Consider the following 24,125-nt stretch of genomic DNA (forward strand, 5'->3'; position numbering starts at 1 on the left):
AGCAGGAATCTATGATAATCTAGCTCAGCATTTTCAATATATTTAGTACTAGAATCCTTTTGAAAACCAAATCATGTTTTCTGTGGGATCTGAATATATAAAAGAGACATAGAGGGAGCTGCTTCAGTTAGCATACTCACTTGTACCTAAAGCCCACCTTCTGTCCCTCTGGCAGCCAAAGGTTCCATAGCATAGACTTTGAAAACCACCAACCAAGTCCCACTGTAGGAAAGTGAAGCTCCCAAAGTCCACAGTGGCTGACAGTAATCACGGATGCTTGTTAAACAGAATGGCTCACAGGTATCTGAAACAGCGCCCCTTTCAAAGTAAACCTGTGCCAGGAAGTTTCAGTAGGAAAATGCGGTTTCATGTAAGGGTATGGGAAAGGCCACCATGAAGGGGAGGGGAACGGGAGTGAAATATCTTGGATACTGCATACTTTACCAGTTATGTCATGCTGTTTGAATGACTCACTGTAGATCTGATACTGATTTGGACAATGTTTCTTCAACCACTTGCAGACATCCTGCTGGGTCCACAGAGCCACTGGTTTTGACAGCTTTACCGTCGCTGACTATAAATGAAGAAGAAAAAGAAGGTCTGTTAATGCCAGCCCCATGCCTACAAAGGCAGTACTGTGTAAAGTCCTAGAGTGTGGTAAAGGCTACAGATTGGATTCTGTGATGATAAATATCTGGTTCTTGTCTTCCTCCTAGCCTCTCAATACTGCTGAAAGCACAACGAAAAAGTCCAGATGGAGATGGCCAAGAAAACTATCTCAGTTATCATCTCTACTGGGAAAAATTCCTAGGAGTCTCTAGGAAGTAGTGTTTTCTAAAACACAAGGATAGGGTTGCTAAGCAATTAATTGAATTTTAGGGACAAAATGGTTGCCCCCAAGTGCTTTTCTCTCTACTCCAAGAAGATATTCATTCTTGCTTTCTCGGATGTCTCTAGGGTCTAGTACATCACTGGCCCCAGCAGAGGCTAATCCTTATTTTAGAAATGAATGCAATAGGACTTAGATACCTGCATATACAAAGTGCAAGTCTGCCTGGGGGCTCTGAACTTCCAGTGGCCCTGTAAAGCCTAGGAACATTAGTTATGTCACAGTGGGAAAGCAAAAAGTCAATTCTACCAGCATTTCAGGAATGGTAATCAGATAATGGGTTAGTTAGGTTTTATAAAGAAGCCAACTAGTCATGGGCTGTTATGCTCACTGGATTTTGGGGAAGTGTTTATGAGAAAAACACAAGCTCACAGGGGTATGAAAGGTCCAGCCTTTGGCAAATGGCAGATTACAAATACGTTTATGAATTAAAAAGCTTCGACTCTGCCAGATGCTAGTGGCCCTCCTAGATCCCAGGAATTTGGTTAAGGGTAAATAAAAGCTTCATGATCAGTAATTTGTATCATTCGGTATCAGTATTTGCCAAAAATGGAGGGTTATTGTATTAGTCACTGTTAAAGGATCTTGGCTGGTAAAACCTGGATTTAAACATCACTGTCCTTGTCCTGAGGTCTTGCTTTCTTGCACATTTTTTTTCTATCTTTCAGATTAAGGCACGGAGAGAACCTAAATTTGTACAGAGTGTGATATAATATCCGACACCTGCTAGTGTGCTTTTTAAAAAAATTTTCTTTGACAAACAGAATGCACATTTCAGTCTTAAGAACTATCCATAGAAAGCAGTACATATAGCTTCTAATAATTATTCTGCTTTACATTTCTATTTAAGGACTTTTTCTTTGGGTGGCAGATAAATTATGGCAAAAATAATTTTTTGATGGTGTCTGGTTTGCTTTTCAAACAAATGAGTTAAAAAAATCAGTCAGCCAGTTTAAAGAAAAACAATTAAAACGATAGCGCAGAAGGTAAGAGGATCATAGCAAAAATAGTATAATATGCAAGTGAGTCAAGTTTAGAAAGTATAGTGTTCAGGTGGGATTTTTTTAAAATTATTTTATTTTAACTTTATTATTATCATTATTATTTTCCAGTTTGATCAGAGACAGACAGAGAGAGAGGAAGTGAGAAAGCAAGCCACCAGGTCTGAGACTTGAACTGTGGTCGGCCATGTGGGAGTCCAGCGCCCTTAACCACCATGCCACTTGCCGGCCCATTCAGGTGGGATTTTTAAAAAGTATATTTCTGTTTTTTTTTGGAGAGGTTTTTGCTATAGGGCACATGCACTTGCCAGAAAGACAGAGAGAGACAGAGAGACAGAAACTGAGAAATCGGCCCCCAGGGGGGATGGTCATGCCGCGATCCCTTCTCCTCCATTCTCCTCTCGGGATCTTGGGCACGCACGCATACATGCCCAGTGTGAGTTTAAGCCACTGGGTCCGGACTCGAACTGCGGTCGACTACATGGGAGTCCAGCGACATAGCCATTACGCTAACTGCTGGTCCCTAAAAAATATATTTCTAATCGCATGATTCCTTAGATCTTTACTTACAAGAATAATCACAAATAGTACTTTTCACTTTTTGCTTTATGTTGTAATAATTTCTTTTCAGTCTTAAGTGAATAAAAGTAGACTGTATGAGGCAACTTCAAAAAGTTTGTGGACAAAATGGAATTAAAATTCAAGATTATTTTGGAGCAAAATATTTTTTTACAATCTATCCATAGCCTTCCCATAATGCACATTTCAATGAAAATTTTGCAGACCCCCTGTATTTTCCAAAACGATTTTATATGCGTACATACGCTCACGTACACATTTGTACATACTCATATATATCTGTTTTTCATTCAGTATGACTGACATTCTATTTGGCATTGATATTCCCTCTAGTTGAATTTTGGCAAGATACAGGACTGTCCTAAGCAATGCAGTATAATGGAATCGATACCTTGTGATTTCTAAAACTAAGTCATTAAAAAAAAAAAAAAAGCACAGCTTCAGCCTGCCTCACACTCTCTGGTATTCACCTTTGGAAACCAGTTGCCAAGTTGTAAAGAAGCCCAAGTCATATGAAGAAATCATGTGCTTTGTTGAATCCCATCTAAGGTCTTCACTCACGGACACCACCAACCACGGAACAAATGAGTAAACAATGATTCCAGCCACCAGCCTTTGAATCTTACAGCTGAGGCTTCAGACACCACAACACAGAGACCAGCCACTCAACCATCCCTGAGTGAACTCCTGACCCACATAATCCATGAGCATCGTAACCACTTATCTCAGACCACTGACTTTTGGGGTAATTTGGTTTGCAAGCCTAGTAACTGGACGATTAGGTTATATGCCCAATGAGAATAGGAGCTGTTAGAACTGTGATCCCCACAGTTCTTTGCTTTTACCAGATGCTCTGATGTCCACAATGAATAAGTGAATGAATTAACGGAAGCAGACAACTTTCACTGAGCCAGTGTTCGCAAACTAGACTTTCTGCTTAATCAGCTGCAAATTTCAAGTCAAACCATTTGCCTTCTAACCTTTGTAAAATCACATGATCCCTTTCCTAATTCTGAGGAGAGAGAAAGACCTTGTAAATGGAGGGTATAAATGACTAAAGTTTTGTTGTTATTGTTGGTTTTTTTTTTTTTTTTTGCCCATCACTAATTTCTTTCCTTTGCGTGATTAGGAAACTAAAAGTTTAGACCTTTTAGCTAGAAATGCACTTACCACATTTCCCAAGTCAGCACCTCTGAATCTGGCTCTTCGCTGCTCTAAAAATTTTCCTCCAGATTAGCTGGATGAGTTTATAGCTGACACATCATTACCCTGAACTCTTACAAGTTTCTGGCAAGTAAAGCTAATCACATTTTTGGAAACTCTTATAAACTAGTCATAAAATGCTTTCAATTGGGAAGGGAAAGGCAGGAGGGCGAAGTTGCTTATCCATCAACATAGTCAACTTTGTTCCTGAAAAGCCATTCTTAACCTTGTTCACTTCCTAGGAGAAGCAGGGTCCTCAGCATCAACTGGGTTTAGGTGGAGATTTCACCCCAAATGCCAAGTCTACTCTGAGGGCAATCTCATCTGCCCATCATGTACGTTGTTCCAAGTTTTTCTTTCATTGAAAAATCCAAAAGTTCTGAGGCCAATACTCAACGAGATGCCTTACTTTTTATTCAAAATATGCTCTTACTAAGCGGTAATTTGCTATCACTCCAAGTTTTAGGCATCGATTTTTAAGACCGTATGAACCTACTGGGGTAACTGCATGTAAACTGGCATAACAAATAAAATGGGAAAGAGGAGAGTAAAGAATTCTACGCTTAATATCACTGCTTGTCAGTACTTAATCAGACAGTGAGAAAAGTATAGACCCATTCATCGACTGATTCGTAGTCTTGGCTTTTAAAAAATAAAATTGTTATTAGTTTGTTCCATGTAAACTTGTTAAGAGCCATAATGGCTCCACTTCCCCAGTCTGCTGCTTCTTTCTGGATTCCTGGAGCCAGCTTTCATTTATCCTGCCTGCACTTCTCTTTTAGGAGCAATGTGGGAGACTCCTAGTTACTTTTTGCCTCATGGTGCTCCTCCTCAACAGCCACGTCTGGGAAGTGACTGAGACAGCTGACCACTGTCTTTAAAGAGCTTGTCCTTCTAGGAACCAGCAGCTGGCTTAATGGTTACATCACTGGACTCCCATATAGTCAACCGTGGGTTGAGTCCCTGACCCGGTGGCTTGAAACTCACACTGGGTGTGTGGGCAGGCATAACCAAGATCCCAAGAGGAGAATAGAGGAGAAGGGACTGTGGCGTGGCCTTCTCCCCTGAGGGGAGTGATTTCTAGCTTTCTGTCTGTCTCTCTCTGTGTCTCCAGTGAGCACATGCACCCTATAGCAAAAAGACTCTTCAAAAAAAAAAAAAAAAAAGCTTAACCTTCCATATGTCATTTTTAACAAGTAGCAGCATGTGTTAAAACTGCATCCACCTAATTTCACGTACTGTCCCTTTGAGAAGGTTGGCACGGGAGGCGCAGTCCTTTGACTGCCTTCCTTTCCTCGCCATCTAACAGCCAGACTCTATTTACATTCATCTCTACTTTGATATACTGCCTGTTCCTGCCCCATCCCTATAGTGAGAGCTTAAGTCAAAATAATAATAGTTAATAATGCAAAGAGATAAAGCATTTCACATTTACTAGGAACATTAAACTAATAAAAAAAAAAATCCTGCCCAAAGGCAAACATTAAGCAAGCATTTACCCCAGTTCTCTTTCTCCTTGTTTATGTCTACCACATCCCTCTATGGATTTACAACCCTAGAGACAATTTTGGTTTGTTTTGCTGCCCTGAAAGAGGCCTGAGGCAGTTTGTTATCTTAACCTCTAAGCACTGTGACACCAAGTAAAATTCCAGGCATTTCCTTTCTGAACTGGTCCTGGCCTTTCTATAAACAAACTGCAAGTGCATTTCATATGTCTTAACTTTCTATTTTCCTGGGAGGCCTCACTTTATGCAAAATACACATTCCTGAGGGAAAGGTTTGCAAACGTGTGTGTGTGTGTGTGTGTGTGTGTTTTAAGAAGATCGCTATTTTAATTTGCCCTTATACAATAATTTCAGCTATGATTTATAGTAATTTCTCAATTGTGCTTGAAGAAAGATCTACGGAGCTACCTGTCAGAGAACAGTCACTGGAAGGAGAATGAGCCGGAAAGTGAGAAAGTGCCCTCTATAGGGCATGGCCACACTACACTCTTTTCTATTTCTGCCTCCTTTAGAAATCTTGGGCATGCACACACACCCACTGTGTTTTTTTTTTTTTAACCGAGAACATTTATTGCCTGACTAATCGTTGAAATCCTTAAGATGAACTGGATGCCGCAACAGCTGCTCTCTTGGGCTTGGGTGTTGTTCCTTCACGGAAACCATGCCTGAATCTGCGGTATACAATTTTTAGGTGCCTCATCCCACCAGTCCCAGTGGTATTGCGTCTTGTAGCCTTGGCACTCCAGTTAGACTTTCTCTTGCGCTTAGCAGGCTAGCCACATTTGCCACAGGTCGACTTCTGAAGGTGACAGGCCTTAGAACCACAGCGGTGGCACAACGTGTGCGTCTTATTGCGACGGCTTCCCAAACGATGATTCCCTTCGTCATCTCGCTTCTGTCCCCACTGTGTTTTTCAAGACACTGGGCCCAGAACTCAGACAGCACAGTTAGCCGTGAGGGATCCAGGAGCAAAGTTAGCTTCAAGAAGGAACACCAGGAATGAATTTTGTTTTGTTCTGTCTTTTACTTTTAGCTATAGGGTATGTGCTGTTGTCAGAAAGAAAAGGAAATCCCACCGCCCACCCCCAAAGGGGATGGTCATGCCATAATCCCTTCTCTGTCATTCTCCTCTTGGGATTTTGGGCACGCACATACAAGTATCTGCTGTGCTTTTCAGTTGGGGGACTCGAACCAAGCAGTTTATCAAGTGGGATTCAGTTGCCTTAACTTCTGTGTCACCTGATGACCCATAATGAACTCTTAAGCATTGAGTTCCACTTTTCCAAGGCAAACTTAAAGCTTTTCTGCTTAAATAATTACATGTTTTAAAGAAGTTTAATATTGAAAAGACATTTTATGAGATATTTTAAAATTTTATTTTATAATTTAACTATGCCTTATCTGTTTTGCAATATAAATTCTTTTAATTTACTAGATTTTATTTATAAAAGAATGTTATAATTTAAATAATCCAATGGTTGTACAAGCTCATAAGCACTTACATAACTTCCAGTTGGTTGGTTGTGGAAGGGTAGCAAACGGTTGGATTGTTTAGGGCCATTGGCAGGACAAAGTGAGCTTTATGGCCAAATATCAGAAAGTGGTAACAACGTCTTCAGTATTGTATAAGCAGGTGTTTGCAATCTCTAGGAGCTGCTTCTTTGTTCTCTTACCATCTTACTGTTTTTAGTTCTCAGTCCTCACTTTTACTGACTTCCGTTGTGTCATTTTAAGATTGTGACAAGAAGCAGGGAAGAGGATGGAGAAAAAGGGGTCAAGAAGGAATACACACACACATGCCAAACCAATAATATCTACTTTAGCAGTATTTAATACTCATTCACCCAAAAGAGGGTGGTGGTTGTTCTAAAAAAAAAAAAAATGGCCAGAGGATACATGTACTCCGAGAAAAAGTGAGAGAGCATCCCTACTCCCATGGGGAATGGTCATGCTGTAATTCCTTTTCTTCCATGTCTCCCTTCTGTCAGATTTTTGGGCACAGGTGCTCAGTGTGTTTTTCAATCCACCAGCTCTGGGTATCAAACCTTACAGTCAGACATGTGGGACCCAGCGACCTCGACGGCAATGCCACGGGCTAGCCCACCAAAAAGGGTTTCTAAATATCAGGGAACATGGGCTAGTTCACAGAAAATTTGATGTTTAAACTAATTTTTAAATACTATAATAGTAATATCCTGTTCTATCATCTTGATTGTCCACAGAAAAAAGTGGCCAGAAAATTTTTAAGTCTCTTGTCTATTGTCTGTTTTCAGGGCAGCCTATGAAATCCACTTATTAATGGTTATTCTTGGGTTTGGATTATAATGGCTTTGGACAGATGAAACTCTTAAACTTTATACCTCCCTAGGAGCTGGCCTCTCATTGACAGAAAATTTTCAAGTAAATGACAAATACATTTCCTCTTGAGTGAACGAAAGATAAATCTATGCAGTGTTATTTTGTATTCTCCCATCTTTTCTTCTTCTCATTAGGTTTTTGCCATAGGGTGCATGTGCTCACTGGAAAGAGACAGACAGAGACAATGAGAGGGAAAGTGAGAAATCACCCTCCAGGGGAGATGGCCATGCCACAATCCCTTCTCCTCCATTCTCCTCCTGGGATTTGGGTGCGTGTGCATGCGCGCGCGCACACACACACACACACTCACTCACTCACTCCTGGTGTGATTTTCAAGTCACCAGGTGTGGGAATTGAACTGCAGTTGGCCATGTACATCCAGTGTCTTAACTGCTATGCCACCTGCTTACCTCAACACATCATTCCATCTTTACCCACTGCATCAATATCACCTGAGTCATTTCGTACTTCCTAAGTTGAATGCTCATCTTTTGAGTAGTAAAGTGCCCCACGTAAAGAGTAAATGATTTTGGTAACTTTTCCAAAAACATAATATGACATTATTAGTGTTTTCAACTGTTCTATATAGGACATCTGTTTAACCTTCCAGCCTTCCTCACTGGAAATTGTAACCTATTCATGCTTCCCTCAAGGTGGTATTTTAAGTGTATTGACTATAAAATTATTGAAGATTATTGAATCCTAAAACTTTGTTATTGCTGACTGGTACCAGTAGCTTGCACTCAACATAGAGGAAATGTAAAACTTTGAGTCTTTGTCAGATAAACAGCTGTCAAACTAAGGAATTCTTACACTGAAGGTAGATTTTTCTAAACTAATTTTATTCTGCCAGTTTCAACTCATCATTTAAAACCCTTATTAACCAGCATATTGCTTTTTTCCTCATATTTGTATCATCCATGTAAACATAAGTACTTTCAGTTCCTCAGTAGCTTTTAAGAATATAACTGAGTCCCAGGTCTATAAGTTTGGGAACCAAGGTTCTAAGATATCACTGTCATAGAGTCATTAAAAGGAAGATAAGGTTGGCCTGAGATAATGTTCTTTCTTAATTTGTCCATATCAAATTGTAGTCTGGCTTATTTCATTCCTAAAATACTTAGAGGCACAGACTTATAGAAACAAAGTTTTAAAGGAATTTTAGAAATAATTTGGTTTGAATTTAAACCTGAATGCAAGAATTCAATCCCCCTTAAGACCTCCAAGATGGCGTAATGGTTACATTGCTGGTCTCCTACGTAGTCGACTGCATGTCGAGTTCCAGACCTGGTGGTTTAAAACTCATGCTGGACACGTGTGCGTGCATGTCCAAGATCTCAAGAGGAGAAAGGAAGAGAAGTGACTGTGGCATAGCCAATCCCTCTGGGGGGTGATTTCTCACTTTGTGTCTTTCTGTCTCACTGTCTGTCTGGAGAATGCATGCACCCTATAGCAAAAATCTCTCTCGCAAAAAAGAAAAAAAAAAGGAGAGAGATGGCATTTAGTAAACCTGAACTATGATGTATGTCAAGGTGCATGTGTGTGTGCGTGTGTGTGCATAAACCACTTTACTTGAATAAACACTAAATATCAATCTTCTAATTAAAAATGACTATTCTTTCTTTTTTTCTGTTTTTGAGCTATACAAAATATGGCAAAACACAGATTTGGATTTAAGACTTTCATATAAAATTCATACCATCACAACATGTATTATGTGAAATAAGCCGCATCATTGCTAATAAGCACTAATAGTTTCAAATGTTCTTTCTTGTGGAAGCCAATGTGAGACTTTTGTCATCTTTCTCAGTGGTTCTTTAGTCCTGCCCTTAAAAAAATGAAGACAAATCTCATGACCCACTGCACAAATTCCCATCTTATATGTCACATCAGGGTATTCTTCGCTGGTTCTCATGGCTTTCTTTTTTCTTACCATGGTATAGGAAGATACATTTAGAGTCACCTTCTCTAACTACAGACTAATACATCCAACTGAACCCTTCACAGTCGCATCTGCATGTCTGGTAAACATCTCAAACTCATTATATCCAAAATGGACCCATTCTGTTTCCCCCTCCCAAATGCTCTACCTTTCATATAGTAGAAATCCTATACTTCTCTCTGCTAAGGTCCCAAATCTTGTATTTATCATAGACTCTTTTTCTCTTATATTCCACATCTTATTTATTAGAAAATTCTGAGGAATTCTTCTTTCAAATATGTCCAGACAAAATCACTAACTTTGCTACAATCCTGCTTGGAAACACTATGACACTATCATGCCTCACTTAAATAACTGCATCTAGGCATCTAACACACCTAAGTCATTCTGCTCTTCTCCAGCCTTCATTTTAAACTGGCTGGCTTACAAAGTTCACACCACCTGGATACCGAGCATCTTTAGCATTTCTTTTTAAAGAGGATTTTGCCTTAGGGCATGGCTCACTGGAGAGAGACAGAGAGACAGAGAGACAGACAGACACGGTGAAAGGGAAAGTATGAAATCATCCCCCTGGGGAGGGATGGCCACACCACAATCCTTTCTCTTCCATTCTCCTCCAAGGATCTTGGGTACACATGCACACGTGCCAGCATGAGTTTCAAATCACCAGGTCCAGAACTCAAACCACCGTTGGCTATGTGGGAGTGGGAGTTCAGAGACATAACTGCTATGTCCTCTGCTGGCCCCCATCTTCGGCATCTTTACCAAGCTTTCCCGAATATATCCTGTTCTCCTGTACCAGTTTCCATGTTATTGCTCAAAAATACCAATTATGCCCATTTGTAAGTTGCCTTGAATATTTTTCTCCCAGACACCTACATGTCTAATTCTCTCACGTCCTCCACAGCTTAGCTCACATGGTCCCTTCTCAGTAAGTCCTAGCCTAATTTCCCTATTTAAAAACACAACAACTTTTACTCTGGGGCTTCCAGTACTCACTGTCTTACTCTACTGTTTCTCCATCACAACTATCATATAACACATTACAAAATTCACTTATTTATTTTCTTGAAATGTTTATCTGTCTCTTTCTGCCAATTTATAGATGCACAAGTTTGTGTGTGTGTGTGTGTGTGTGTGTGTGTGAGAATCCCAAACTTTAGAAGAGCACCTGGCACCCAAAGTCTACTGAACAATAAAAGAACTGTCAGCCTTATCGTCATCATATATCACAACTCCTATAACCTCTGAGTGTCAGAAAACTGGTTCAAGTCCCACTGCACTCTTGACTATACCAGCTTTTTCTGCAGTTAGATTTCTCTTATATTGAGCCAAAAATGCAGAAGCGACCTAGCACTATAATTCTTAGCAAGGTTTTTTCCTCCCGATTGACACAAAGAATGATGTGATAAAACAAGCTTGGCATCTGGAATCATGTAGACCTGGATTGAAGGCCAGTTCTGGTATTCTCTAGCCCTGTGGACCTTGGGCCTGTCAGTGAGGCTTTCCAGACATGTTTTTCAACACACTGCAGATAATACCTATCTTGTAGTTTGTGGAAGACTTAGAAATAGTTCATCTAAAGTCCTTAAACAGTGTTTGACACATACTATGTGTCCAGAACGCTAATCTTAATATCTGTTAATGACATTAATAGGCTTTTCTGCTGGATTTTCAAGACAGAATTAGGGAAGCAACAGTGCAGTACAGTGGATGCAGGCAGAGTCTCTGGTGTCCAGCAGAGTTGGGTTGTAGACACAGTAAGATGGTGTTAGTTGTAGTCAGCTAAGATCAAAAGGAAAACGGTTGGTAAAGGTCCCAGTGGGGAAGGTAGGCATAGGAAGAAGAAAATGAGAAAAGACAGAAAAGATAGAGAGAAAAATCCATGAATATAAAGATAGTAAATTAAGAGAGACAAAAGGAATGCTCTTTTTCAGGCTGAGCTTAGCTGCAAATACATAAATATCACATTATATCATCTAATGATAACTCATGCTATTGGTTTCCCTCTGAGACTCAGACTTGGCCTTCCCTATCTCCAGGGACAAACATGTACAAAGAGTTCTAATTTCATGCCAGAGATACAATCCAGATTCCCCAACCAAATTATGGAGCTAATTGTAAAGTTGAAATATTCAGATGGGTCCTCTGCTCAAAAGCTGTGAAGTGAATGCTTTTACACAATGCACACAATGCTAGTAAGATCTGCTGGCTGCCAAATGCATGTTGCTGGACATTTGAGATTCTAACAATAAAACTTCATAGAGGGAATAGACAGATGTGCAGAGGCAGTCAACGGAAAATCACAGTCTCTGCCATCCTGGATGGCTCTAGTTATCAAGGCCTGTCCTTCCCATCAGCCCAGATTGTGAGGCCTGTCAAGAGAAATACAGAGACACAAGTACTTTGTGTCTGTTCTTGTGTTAGAACAGCAGGAAAACACATCACCCATCCACAGAGATGAGCACACCCTATGGGAGACACAAAAGCACGCACACCCTCTGAGCACATACCTTATGGGCAAACCCCGGTGTGAATGTTGGATGAATGGAAGGGTGGCAAAAGCAAAGCTGAAAACAAATATGAGCCACAAAAACAGTGATAGATCATACTCATCGTATTTTTACAATCCTTTTGGAATAAACAATGTAGCAGACTGATGACAAAAATACCCCTGATGCAGAAATGACCATATGCAATATTACTGGAGGGCCTCTGCCATGAGATAGCATCTGCTTCCCCACATCTTGAGTTTGAGGGAGGTAGAGGAGAGAGGAGCCATGTGTTTGGCTATACCAAAAGAATACAGCAGATGCGATGACAGTCAGGTCTGAATGAGCTCTCAAGAGGAGCTACATGCTTGTACACTATTCCGTTTCTGAAACCCCTGTGAGAACACGCTTGGTCAAACCCTATCAAATCAGGCTTGGGAATGTGACAGTGTGTACTTATACCATTTCAGACATAATACTACATAGGACTTGAACACAGAACATGGGGAAAGTTATTTTATGGGCTTTCAATAAGTCATATTTAATCTTTTCAACAATGTACAAAGTAGATGTTACTTCAAGTTTACAGAGAAACAGGCTTAAATAAGTAGAGGAACTCATTCTGCTGGTCACACTGCTGGCAAATTTCAAAGCTTCATTTTGTTCAGGTCTGCAATAATCCAAACTAAATGCTTTATGCTAGTACTCTAGGTTGATGGCCATAAGGAAACAGTGAGGATCAGAGACATGAGCTATCTTACTGAGCTTCTCAGACCTAGACTGCTTCTTCAGTTAACTAAAATAAATCTGATTAAACTCAATCCTACCTTTGTCCTAATCTGGATGAGTCAAGGGCAGAGCTGGGTTTGGAGCCAGTCATCTGACCCCTGCTTCAGGGCTATTTCTTGCCCTGTTTTACAGAAAGAGGCACATTTTCTGCACTGTAAATAGTAGGGCAGTGTTAATCTCTCAATTACATAACCAGGAGAGTAAGCAAAAATACTCTGCCCATTTACAAAACTGTTATGAAGAACAAAGAAAATAATCGAAAGGCTGAACATTTCATTTGAATGACCTATAGAAGAGAGAACAGATGGGGGTTGGCAGGTAGCATGGTGGTTAAGGGTGCTGGATTCCCACATGGCCAACCACGGTTCAAGTCCTGGACCTGGCAGCTTGCTTTCTCTCCCCCCCCCCCATCAAGTTAAAATAAAAGAGTAAAGTTAAATAAAATAATTCTTTAAAAAAAGAAAAGAGAACAGATGGATTCTAGGAAAGTTGGGCCACCATGTTATTGGCACTCCAGGGAAAACTGAAGCCCTATAAAAATGTTGCTGCAATTGTATATAGTAGGGCAGGGTGGAGACTCTGGGGCTGGGAGAACCTAGAAACTTTAGAATCTCCTGTGTTAGGGTTTGGTCTGTGCAAAGCTTCCATTAGTAGTGCTCTTGAGCTTTAAAAGATAAGCTCATACAAAGAATAGCCATGCTCTTGCTCCATAATTTATTTTTTCTTTTTTTGAGAGTTTTTTTGCTATAGGGCATGTGCACTCACCAGACAGACAGAGAGAGAGAGATAGAAAGCGAGAAATCACTCTCCAGGGGGGATGGCCACGCTGCAATCCTTTCTCCTCCATTCTCCTCTCGGGATCTTGGCATGAATTTTAAGCTACCAGGTCCGGGACTTGAACCACGGTCAACTACGTGGGAGTCCAGCGGCATAGCCATTACACTAACTGCTGGTCCCGCTCCATAATTTCTTGATGGCAAAACAACTTGACTACCTGTTCAACTCAGTAAAATGAGGACTTATTCTGGTCTGAATGTTTGTGTTCCCCCCAAATTGATATATCCTAACTTTCAACTTACACTTGGAGACAAGGTCTTTAGGGAAATAATTAAGATTAAATGAGGTCATAAGAATAGGTCCCTGATCAACAGGATTATGGGTGTTTTTTTGTTTGCTTTACAAAAAGAGACATCTTGGGACCAGCAGTTAGCGTAATGGCTATGTTGCTGGACTCCCATGTAGTCGACCGCGGTTCGCGTCCCGGACCTGGTGGCTTAAAACTCACGCCGGGCGCGTGTGTGTGCGTGCCCAAGATCCCGAGAGGAGAATGGAGGAGAAGGGATTGTGGTGTGACCATCCCCCCGGGGAGTGATTTCTCACTTTCTGTCTCTCTGTCTGTCTGGCGAGTGCACGCACCTATAGCAAAAACCTCTTAAAAAAAAAAAAAAAAGGAGATATCTTAAAGCTTGCTGTAGTATGTGGTGAAAGGATGGCCATAGGCTGAGTCTCACCAGAAGCTAGCCAGGTTAGTATCTGACAACATCCACAACCATGAGAAAATAAAGTTCTCTTATTTAAAACACCAGTCTGTGGTCCTTTGTTATGACAGCCAAGCAAACCAACACAGGGCAAACTCATGTTAAGAGAAACTGGCCAATTCAGACACAGTAGTTTGACAATCTAAGACTCATAGAACTTTGAAAATGTTACTACTAACATATGATTAAAAAAAGGATAAGTAGAGGTAAGATAAATTACAACAGAAAAATACTTTTGTTAAAGGGGCTGAATGGTAGCATAGTGGTAAAACATGATATTGTGTGAGCCTAACCCCCATGGAAGTTTCTGAGTACATGTCTGGAGACCTCCTTGTGTACACCAAGTATACCATATATGATTAATTCAGAGTTGGCTGAGACTGGGGGTGCAGAGTGGTGTCAAGTTGCTGTTGGGGTACTGTCTTCCTACTGCTCTGTTTCTTCTATGAGCAAAAGAAACTTTAAAATACATATTTAAAAAATACATATTTGCATTTACTTTTCAAATAGTGACTTTTATACAATTAAATTTTACCAAAAATTTACCTCATTAATCACCTTTAATTTTGTCAACTTTTTGACCATCTCTGTCTAAGCATGTCTTTATGTCCATATTCTCCTCTGACCTTAGTTATAATTACATAACTTTATTTGATTAATTGAAGTAATTTTATGCTTCTAATTTAGTTTGTTTTTAATCTTCTGGATGCTAGCAAAGATAGCATGCACATGGCTTTAAAAACAAAAAACGTTTATAAAAAGGCTTACAGTGGCCCATACATAGTTCTAATTCAAATACCACCCTTCTTCAACTTTAGTTGCAAATACCAGGGACAGACTCTTAATGGTTTCTCTTTTCTGTCTTTTTAATTTATCAGACTTGGAAAATTATCTCTTGATACCTCCAATGATAATGATCAGGAATTAGCATATAAATGACAACTTCCTTCATCTCTTTTTTCCAATGTTTGCACTTGGTATTATTAATTTTAGTTCTATTAATTATTTTTGTTACCTCAGTATATTTAAATCTACATGATTTTCCAAAGGACTCCTTTTAAATTTTCTATACTTGTTCTTTTCCATCAAAGTCCTATCATCTGTCATCCACAGTATTACTGTTATATTGCCAAGGTTAATAACATAGAGCATAAATTCTGTTCTACAGCCATATCTACTCTATATTATGGCTGTGAATTGATTCTAAGTTTAAAAATCAATAGGCAGAATTTACCTTATTATGACTGTGTAAATACCGTTTGAATGCTGGGCCAGTTAGTCTGTTTTGGATGATTTTTTTTTTCTTCTGTCACACCCTTAGTAGTCCAATGTCATATCCATTGAAATTCTCAAAGAAATCTTCCAAGATAAAAAGCAACTGGACTCTTTTCTGATATGCCAGAAGTTGCTTACATTCAAACCACAGCTAGTTTATTTTACACTGGAAACAAATATTCTTATGCAGTGTTGGGTATCTTTTAGGTATCTTTTCTTTCTTTCTTGTTTAATTTGCATCCAATTTTTCGGTGATTTTAATCATATCATATTTATCAACTTCTTCTCCCCTCCCCCCAAAAATCAACCTCATGGAGTCTTCCTAAATCTGGATTAGATGGGCGGCTTCCCAAATCTGCTACACAAGGGCCATTGAAGATCACTTTCCTAGATGGATGAATGAATGGATAGATGGATAGATGGATAAATAAATAAACTATGTTCTGGGACCCTGCCTTCCTTTTAGTTTAATCTTTTTCTTTTCTTCCTAAAATAAATTCATAAGCAACTTCCTATGAAAGGGCTTGTGGGAGGTTGAGTCTCAGTTCCTCGATGGCGGAAATGTTCGTTCTACCTTCACATTTGATTGATAATATGGCTAGACATGGAGTTAAAAGTTGAAAAAAAAAATCTGAAGGCAATGCTACATAGCTTTCTACCTTCAAGTACTACACTGAGAAGTCAAAGGTATCTTGATTGTCATTCCTTTTAGGGTGACTTAAATTTTTCTAAGAGGCTTAAGACATTTTTATACCAAAACTTCTGTATTGAATATCTATATTCATATTTATGACTTCAAAATGCTTACATTTAATTGTGATAAGTACACATAAAATGAAATGTACTATTCTAACCATTTATAAGTTTACTAGTATTAAATATGTACATCCATATTATTCTGCAACCATCACCACTATGAAGTCTGGAATTCTTCTCCTCTTGCAAAACTGGGACTCAATACCATTAAACAATAACTTCCTTCCTATTTTTCCAACCCCTGGAAATCACCATTCTACTTTCTGCTTCTGTGAGTTTAACTACTCTATGTATCTCTTGTAAGTGGAATCACTTGTATTTGTCTTTTGTGACTGGCTTATTTCACTTTGTAAAAGGTCTTCACTACATGGCTCATCCATGTAGTACTATGTGCCAAAATTTCTTTTTCTAGATTAATAATTGTCTGGTTTCTTCAGAGAAGAACATCTTGAGAGCTGTCTGAAGCAAATGAACCTGTCTGTGCACCTCACAGTTTTCTTAGCTCCCCCTCCATGCTCCTGATTTCCACTGAGGCAGGTGGGTTGCTAATTCCAGTAGGACTTCTTCCAATACCACACCTTGTTTCATATGGCCTCTTGGCAGCACCTGACACACTTTCTTCTTGAACTCGTTTCCTTTTTTGGACCTTACACATCTCTCTTTTCTCTCTACTTCACTAGTTACTTCTCTCTTTGCCATTGCCTCTTCTGACCTAAATAGTACCATTGGAGCTTGGTCTTGGAAATCTTTTCACCTTTCTATGTGTGCTTTCTCCTGGAGTAATTTCAAGACCCTGTGGCTTAAAGATTGTCAATGAATCTCAAGTTTGAAATTCTTCCTCAATATTGTTCTTTAACTTCCTTATCTATATAAGTTGCCTACTTGATATCTCATGTCAGTGTCTAACGGAACTTTCCAAACTTAAAATATTCAAAACAGAATTTGTGATTTCTTTCAAATCTGCTCATCCACCAGTGTTTCCACATCTGAGCAGACACTAACCAAAAACCCAGAAATTATGCTTTCATTCCTTAGCTTTCCCCTGCTCTATTCCACCGCACAAATACATACACATACACAATTAAAAGTCTACCTGGGAAGCACTTCCAGGGTCCATACCTTTACTCATTCCACCCCAGTTCAAAGACATTCTCAACCTGGTTTCCCAGGTACCATTTAGAATTGATTCTCCACAATACAATCAGTGTAACACTTAATATGTAGATTTGATTGTGTCTTTCTGTGGCTTCCCTTTGCACTTATAATAAATTCCAAACTCCATTCTCAATTCTGCAAGGCCCTCTTTTCATGCAACTCCTAGTCATCTTTGAGTTGGTCTTAATGTTTCAACATAAAAAGCCCATTCCTACTTATGGTGAATAATGGAAGGTAGCTCTTCCCTCAGATGTTCTTATTCTCAGCTTTGGCTTGTCATTCAGATCTCAGCTTAAACACCAACCCTTCATGGTTGTCCTTTGTAAGTACTGAAAACTTATCTAATCTCTAAAATTTTTGTTTTTTTGAGAGATTTTTACTATAGGGTGTGTGTACTTGCCAGAGAGGCAGAAAATGAGACATCACCCTCATCCACAGGGGACGGCCATGCTGCAATCCCTTCTATTCCAGAAAACAGCGTGGAAAGACAAACATTGAACCATATCATGATAATTTCTTTTCTTTTTTTTGGAGAGGTTTTTGCTACAGGGCATGTGCGCTTGCCAGAAAGACAGAAAACGAGAAATCACCCCCCAGGGGGATACCGCAATCCCTTCTCCTCCATTCTCCTCTTGGGATCTTGGAGATTCTCTTCTCAGGATCTTGGGCATACATGCACACGTGCCCAGCGTGAGTTTGTCACTGGGTCTGGAACTTGAACCGTGGTTGACTACATGGGAGTTCAGCAGTATAGCCATTACGCCAACTGCTGGTACCATCATGATAATTTCTTAGATGCAGGCATGAAGTTGGCTCTTACTAAGAGAAAGAGAAATTTTAGCAACCTCACTGATGAGCCATGATTATCCAATTAAACATGAATCCCAGGTCTCAAGTAGCACATATACACCTTGGCCAAGAGGAAACATTTTCATTTGCTTAGCTTTTCTTCCAAGATGACTTGTCCTTTGGGTTTTCAAGGTTAACTGACCTTCCCGGGAAGGATCATTTGGGACCATAAATAAAAATCTGGAATCTCACTGAGCAATTTTCACTTGGCTCCTGAATGCTACTTATGAAATGTAACAAACCTAAACAAAGAAAACTCTTCCGGACAACAGGCATCACCCAGAGTCCATAAGAATAAACAATAAAAAATATGCTGCCAATCCAGCTTCTTTACTATACTACATCACATTTTCTCACCAAATAACATCTCAAGTCCACCTCCATGTTTTCATCCCTTCTAGCTTCTGCTTTTTCTCTTTTAGGAAGTTTTCCCTTTCATTTTTAAAAATTCCATTTCTGTTTTCCATTTGAATATAGCCTGGTTGTTAAATTAAAAAACGTTCCTTCTCTGTCTTTGCATACACATTATTTTCCATTTCTATTCTGGGGCCTAATTCTGATCCTTTAGCCACTTGGCATTCCAAGCAGGTGCAAAAGGAAGTTGGAGGTTCAAAGGTATCTTTTGCATTTCTTGACCTCTTTGATTTAAAAGCATGTTACCTTAATAAAAAATATATATATATCTGGACTACACACTTGATATACTGACCAGAGAGAATCAAGTACAGGCCATTTTTCTGATCCTCTAAAGAAAATGCCCAAAAAAGGATTTTAAACTCATTTTCCACTGATTCTCTGTTCCTCAGTTACATTATTTTTCTGTACCTTTTATACATTAGCAGAGCCCTTCAGAGTCATTTGGGATTATTGATTATGAAGCAGCTAAATTCTTTCATACTCCAAGCAGGGTGTCGTCAGCCTCTCCCTTAGCTACCTTTTCAATCATATTATTTCTACTCATCAAATGTATTTGATTCCATAATTCTTTTGAGAATCAAACTAGTTTTCAAGTTACTGTTAATCACTGAAAATGACCATATAAAAAGTTTAAAATCTGTAGGTTTAATGTGCCCCACATTTAATTTCATGCTCTGTTTGCCCCATTGTTCAAAGCAAATAGTAGTTAAGGCTCCAGTTATATATGTGTGTGTATGTGTGTGTATTCAGTTCATGACTTCAATTTTTACAATATTAATACATTGCTTTTTTTTAAAAAAAAATATTCTGGCACACAGAAAAGATGTTGAACCATAATTTATAACCTATCACATTAATTTTGTAGTTCCTATTTGCAAATGCTCTGATTTCCAGGGTTAAAAAATTCAGCATCACAGCTACAGTTTTATTTTCTACTTTAAACAGGAATTCTTTCAACTAACAAAGGGATGGACAGAAGGGCAGTACTGAAGGCAAGGAAAACGCCTCTGTGTATTATTATTCAAATTATTCAAAAGTCCCTTAAAACAAGCAAACAATTATTAATAACCACGGATGACTACTTCATGTCAGATGAATGAAAAGGTTTTTAAGTCTGCCAAACAAGTGGCCCTTACAATTTAAGTTTGAAAAAAAACAAAACAACTTAAATATAATGAAATTTTAATACTGAGCAGAAGGTACATGGTTATGTAGATTTTTCTATGGAGGAAGCACAAAACTCATTCGTGCATGACATACTGGATGCAAGGCACTTTGGGATGCATTGCTAAGAATGTCTAGCAAGAAACCTGCCCACACATGGCTTATGTCCTTTTTTGGGGGGAGAGATTTTTGCTATAGGGTACATGTGCTCGCTGGAGAAATAGAGACAGAAAGTGAAAATCACCCCCTAGGGGGATGGCCACACCACAACCTTTTCCATTCTCCTCTTGGGATCTTGGGAGAGCATGCACGCACACATACACGCCTGGCATGAGTTTTAAGCTGCCAGGTCTGAGACTTGAACTATGGTACACTACATGGAAGTCAAGTGACATAACCATTATGCCATCTGCTGGTCCCAACACATGGCTTATGTTCTAGTGCACGAAATAAACACTGAACCACTCAACAGCCCAATGGTGATGATGTCACAGAGACAAGAAATCTCAGCAAGAGAGGTACTGTAAGGTGTGGTCTATTTTAGATAAGGTGGCCTGGTTGACTTCCTTCCACAAGTAGTCACTAACATAGAACTAATGCAAATTAGTGCCTTTAGTAACTACATAACCTCAGCACAAGAAAATGAAAACGAAAAATTGTGTTATGACACTCATCCTTTTTCTGATCTCCCTTCTACAAGTTTTTATTTTTATACATTTAATCACTGTATATCATTTCAGTTTGTAAAATAAATTTTCCCAGCGTAAGTACACTGTATATTAGTCCAGTTAAAGATATTATCATACACTTTATCATCAGATAATTTTTCATGTTTGTGTTCCTTAAACATTTGGTTCAGATTTTATTGAAAAGCTTCTACTTTTCCACAGAAATGTATTTTCCAGTAATAATTACATGGCCCCCAATCTGCTTGGAATTCCAATATGATACTGTCCCTGCACAAATGCTCTACCCCACTATTCTTTTCCTTTCATGAATTATCAGAATGGATATTGTCCCATATAACCCTATTGTCCTATAACCACACACAGCATTGTACTACTGTCCAGGGGCCTGAGAAATCAACAACCCACCTTTAAAGGGAGAAAAGTGTCATGAATTGAATTCAGTTAGTCAACATGTATTAAGCACTTATCATATGCCAGAAACTATTCTAGCTGCTGGGGACACAAAGATGAAAAATCAGGGCTTGAGGCCAAGAGCCTCAAAAGAGACAGGAGGAGAGTGTGAGTGACTTAATAGGGTGAGGGCAGTATATAATCAGAGAGAACAAGGACAAAGATAAGCCGCAGCTTCTTTGAGCATGGGTAGGAACGCACCCAGCTTGGTGCCTGCATGAGAAGGTTTGAAATGCAGACATACATGGAGGCAGAGAGAAGGTAAAACAGAGGGTATGCTTAGGACAGAGGAGCATGAGAATATCAGTGCAATGAAAAGGCAGAAGCACTAAACAGAAATGAAGATTCTGAGAGGGGAACACTATTCTATGTAAAGTGTAGCAAGATAGAAGAGCGGAGGCAGATCAGGGATGAAGCAGCCATGAACAGGGATATGGTCTGGTTCCCACCGACAGCAGGGCACCCACTTGCATACCATGCATGCGTTCTCTCAAGCTGTAGGCTGGGGGACTGGAGACGCAAGGGTGAACAAGATTCATTTCTACGGCCCCATCTGGCCACCTTGCCACGATTGGTACCCAGCTCCACCACCCAGCATTTCTGCTGAACTGTTTCTCCAGCTACATAAATGTCTGTCCCTATTGTGCTTATGTGTCTGCCCATCACTTTCTCTAATAGGATGTCACTTCCGCCTTGACTGGAGAATTCCTGCACATGTTTCAAGCCACATCTCAAACAGCAGCCCAAGTGCCTCCTGCCTTGTTCCCACAGCTTTTGGTAACACTCTCCAATTAGCACCCTTCCCCAGTGAGGATTAATTATCTGTCTAAATGTCTGCGCCCACACAGCACCATGAACACTTCAAGGGTACTGACAGCCCTATCCATCATTTCTGCCCTTCGCAGCTCCAACGCATGGTCGGCCACATAGTAGTGGCTGGTTACACAAATATTTGCTTTTATAATTTGCTACTCCAGTTGTCACTTAACAAAAGTTCAGATGCATGAGAGAGAGGACCTTATACTATGGATGTTTTAATTAATTTAAAAAAAATTATACATAGTATTTTTTTTAAGTCCCCCCAACCCCGCTGCAGGGCTTGTATGCTCACTGGAGAGAGACAGTGAGAGGAAAATTGAGAACTCGCCTCCCCAGGAGGAATGGCCACGCTGCAGTACCTTCTCTGCCATTCTCCTCCTGGGATTTTGGGCATGCACGTACATGTGCTCAGTGTGATTTTTTTTGCGGGTTTTTTAAACTTTTTTTTTTTTTTTACTAAATATTTTATTTATTTTACATTTTCCCATTTAATTTAGATATCAAAAAATTTTGCTCATACTCAATAGTTCTTGACAATAAAAAACTTTGAAAATTTCAAAAAATTGAATTTTAAAAATAACTTTCAAAATATTTGTTATAATTTTGTGACTCAATAGTAATAGAGACAATATGATTTTAAATATTTTTGAGAAAATATTTACATGTCAACTACTCAAATTGTTGAAAAGCAAACACCCAACACGTGATTTTCAAGCTATCAGGTCTAGGACTTGAACCACAGTCAGCCATGCCATGTGGGTGTCCAATGCCTTAACCACCACGCCACCTGCTGGCCCCAATACCTGGTCATCTTTGAATGCATTCTCACTGCACCATCTCAAATAATACAGAGGTACAGAGAACCTTAATACTTTTCCGAATTATTCTCTCAACTCCATTCTTCAGAGGTAGCGGCTCTCAGCACTTCGAGGTTCAGCTTTACGCACTTTCCTCCCCAAGTATTTTCCACGTATGCAAAATATCAGTAGAAGTGCTTGTTCTTCTAGGAGTCCAGCCTACCCTTACAAATGGGAAAGCACCATATGCACTGCTTTTCAGCTCATTTTTACTTAACAATAGGTTTTAGAGTTATTTTTCTATCCTAGAACATCCAGATTCACCTCATTATTTTCAACTGCTGCATTAGCGTAGCTCCACTAGCAAACAGACAAATGCAAAGGAAAACAATGATCGAGTTTTCACCGAAAAAGCATGTAAGCGTTGCGAAGATTGATAATATCCAATGGGGAAATGTGCTCTCCCTTAGACTAGTTTGGCCTTTTGAAGTGCAAATTTGTGTTTTTCTGCAAGTTTACAACGTGCAATTCTGCTTTAAGGTCTGTATCCTTTAGACACACAGGCACATGCATTTAAATGGGCTCACAGAGATGTGCACTGCTATATTATTTACAGTAATAAAAATGTGGAAATGTCTTTAATGTCCACCAGGGTTTAAAAATTGTGGAATACCTGCATTTGATTCTGTCAGTCCCAGGCACATGGTATTAAATGAATCTAATTTTATACCAGTCCACGTCTCTCCCTTCTAAGGCTGCTTTATTTCAAATCGCTCTCATATCTACAAATTCAGGATTATGTGCACATCTGATAAGTAAGGTTTCTAAAGAAATCACATTATTTCCTCTATTTTTAATAGCCTCATCCTGCTTCTCTTCCTAAACAACATGAAGGCTATGGTTATTCTGATAAACTTGTAGTTCTCACCTTCATTTCAACACCGAATCTGAACTTGGCAATAATTTTTGTTATCCAATTAATAATAGGCATGTGTCTATCATATTAAAGGGACTGTGGCAGGGGACAGCGATAAAACACAAAGATACACTACTTAATTTCACATAGACCAAAGCCTCTAACTCTGGCAATCGTGGGTCATTAGAAAGGAAAGAAGCAGAATGTTCTTCCATTCATCCATCCATCCATCCATTCACTGGCTGGATTGAAGCAGAGAAAGATGAAACAAAGCAAATTCTCCACAACATCAAATAAGGAAGGCAGGAAAGGAGGGAGAAAAAAAAAAAAGAAAAGAAAGGAGGTGGCAAACAAGCAAACTTGACACTATGGCTGAAAATACAGATAATGAAAAATGAGGACCTTTTACAAAATCAAAAGCAGAGAGACCTGGAAAGTCAAAAAGCAATTGCCAGTTACCCCCGGATGGCAGGATAAAAGGTTAAGTCCTGTAAGAAACAAATGGAAAGTGGAGGAAAGTGCTGAGTCCAAATAGAATCTTT

At 39.4% G+C, this 24,125-nt stretch overlaps 1 protein-coding gene across 1 annotated transcript in view; it reads right to left on the reverse strand.

Annotated features, from left to right (window-relative positions):
• The window catches only part of SAMD12 (sterile alpha motif domain containing 12), a 482,055-nt gene that overhangs the window by 276,082 nt on the left and 181,848 nt on the right, over window positions 1-24,125 (reverse strand). The window contains exon 3 of the mRNA XM_006140047.3: window positions 445-574. Within this exon, the coding sequence (XP_006140109.1) occupies window positions 445-574 (130 nt within the window). The remainder of the gene's footprint in view (window positions 1-444; window positions 575-24,125) is intronic.

The sequence above is a fragment of the Tupaia chinensis genome, unplaced genomic scaffold, assembly GCF_000334495.1.
Source record: "Tupaia chinensis unplaced genomic scaffold, TupChi_1.0 Scaffold000017_1, whole genome shotgun sequence".
NCBI lineage: Eukaryota > Metazoa > Chordata > Mammalia > Scandentia > Tupaiidae > Tupaia > Tupaia belangeri.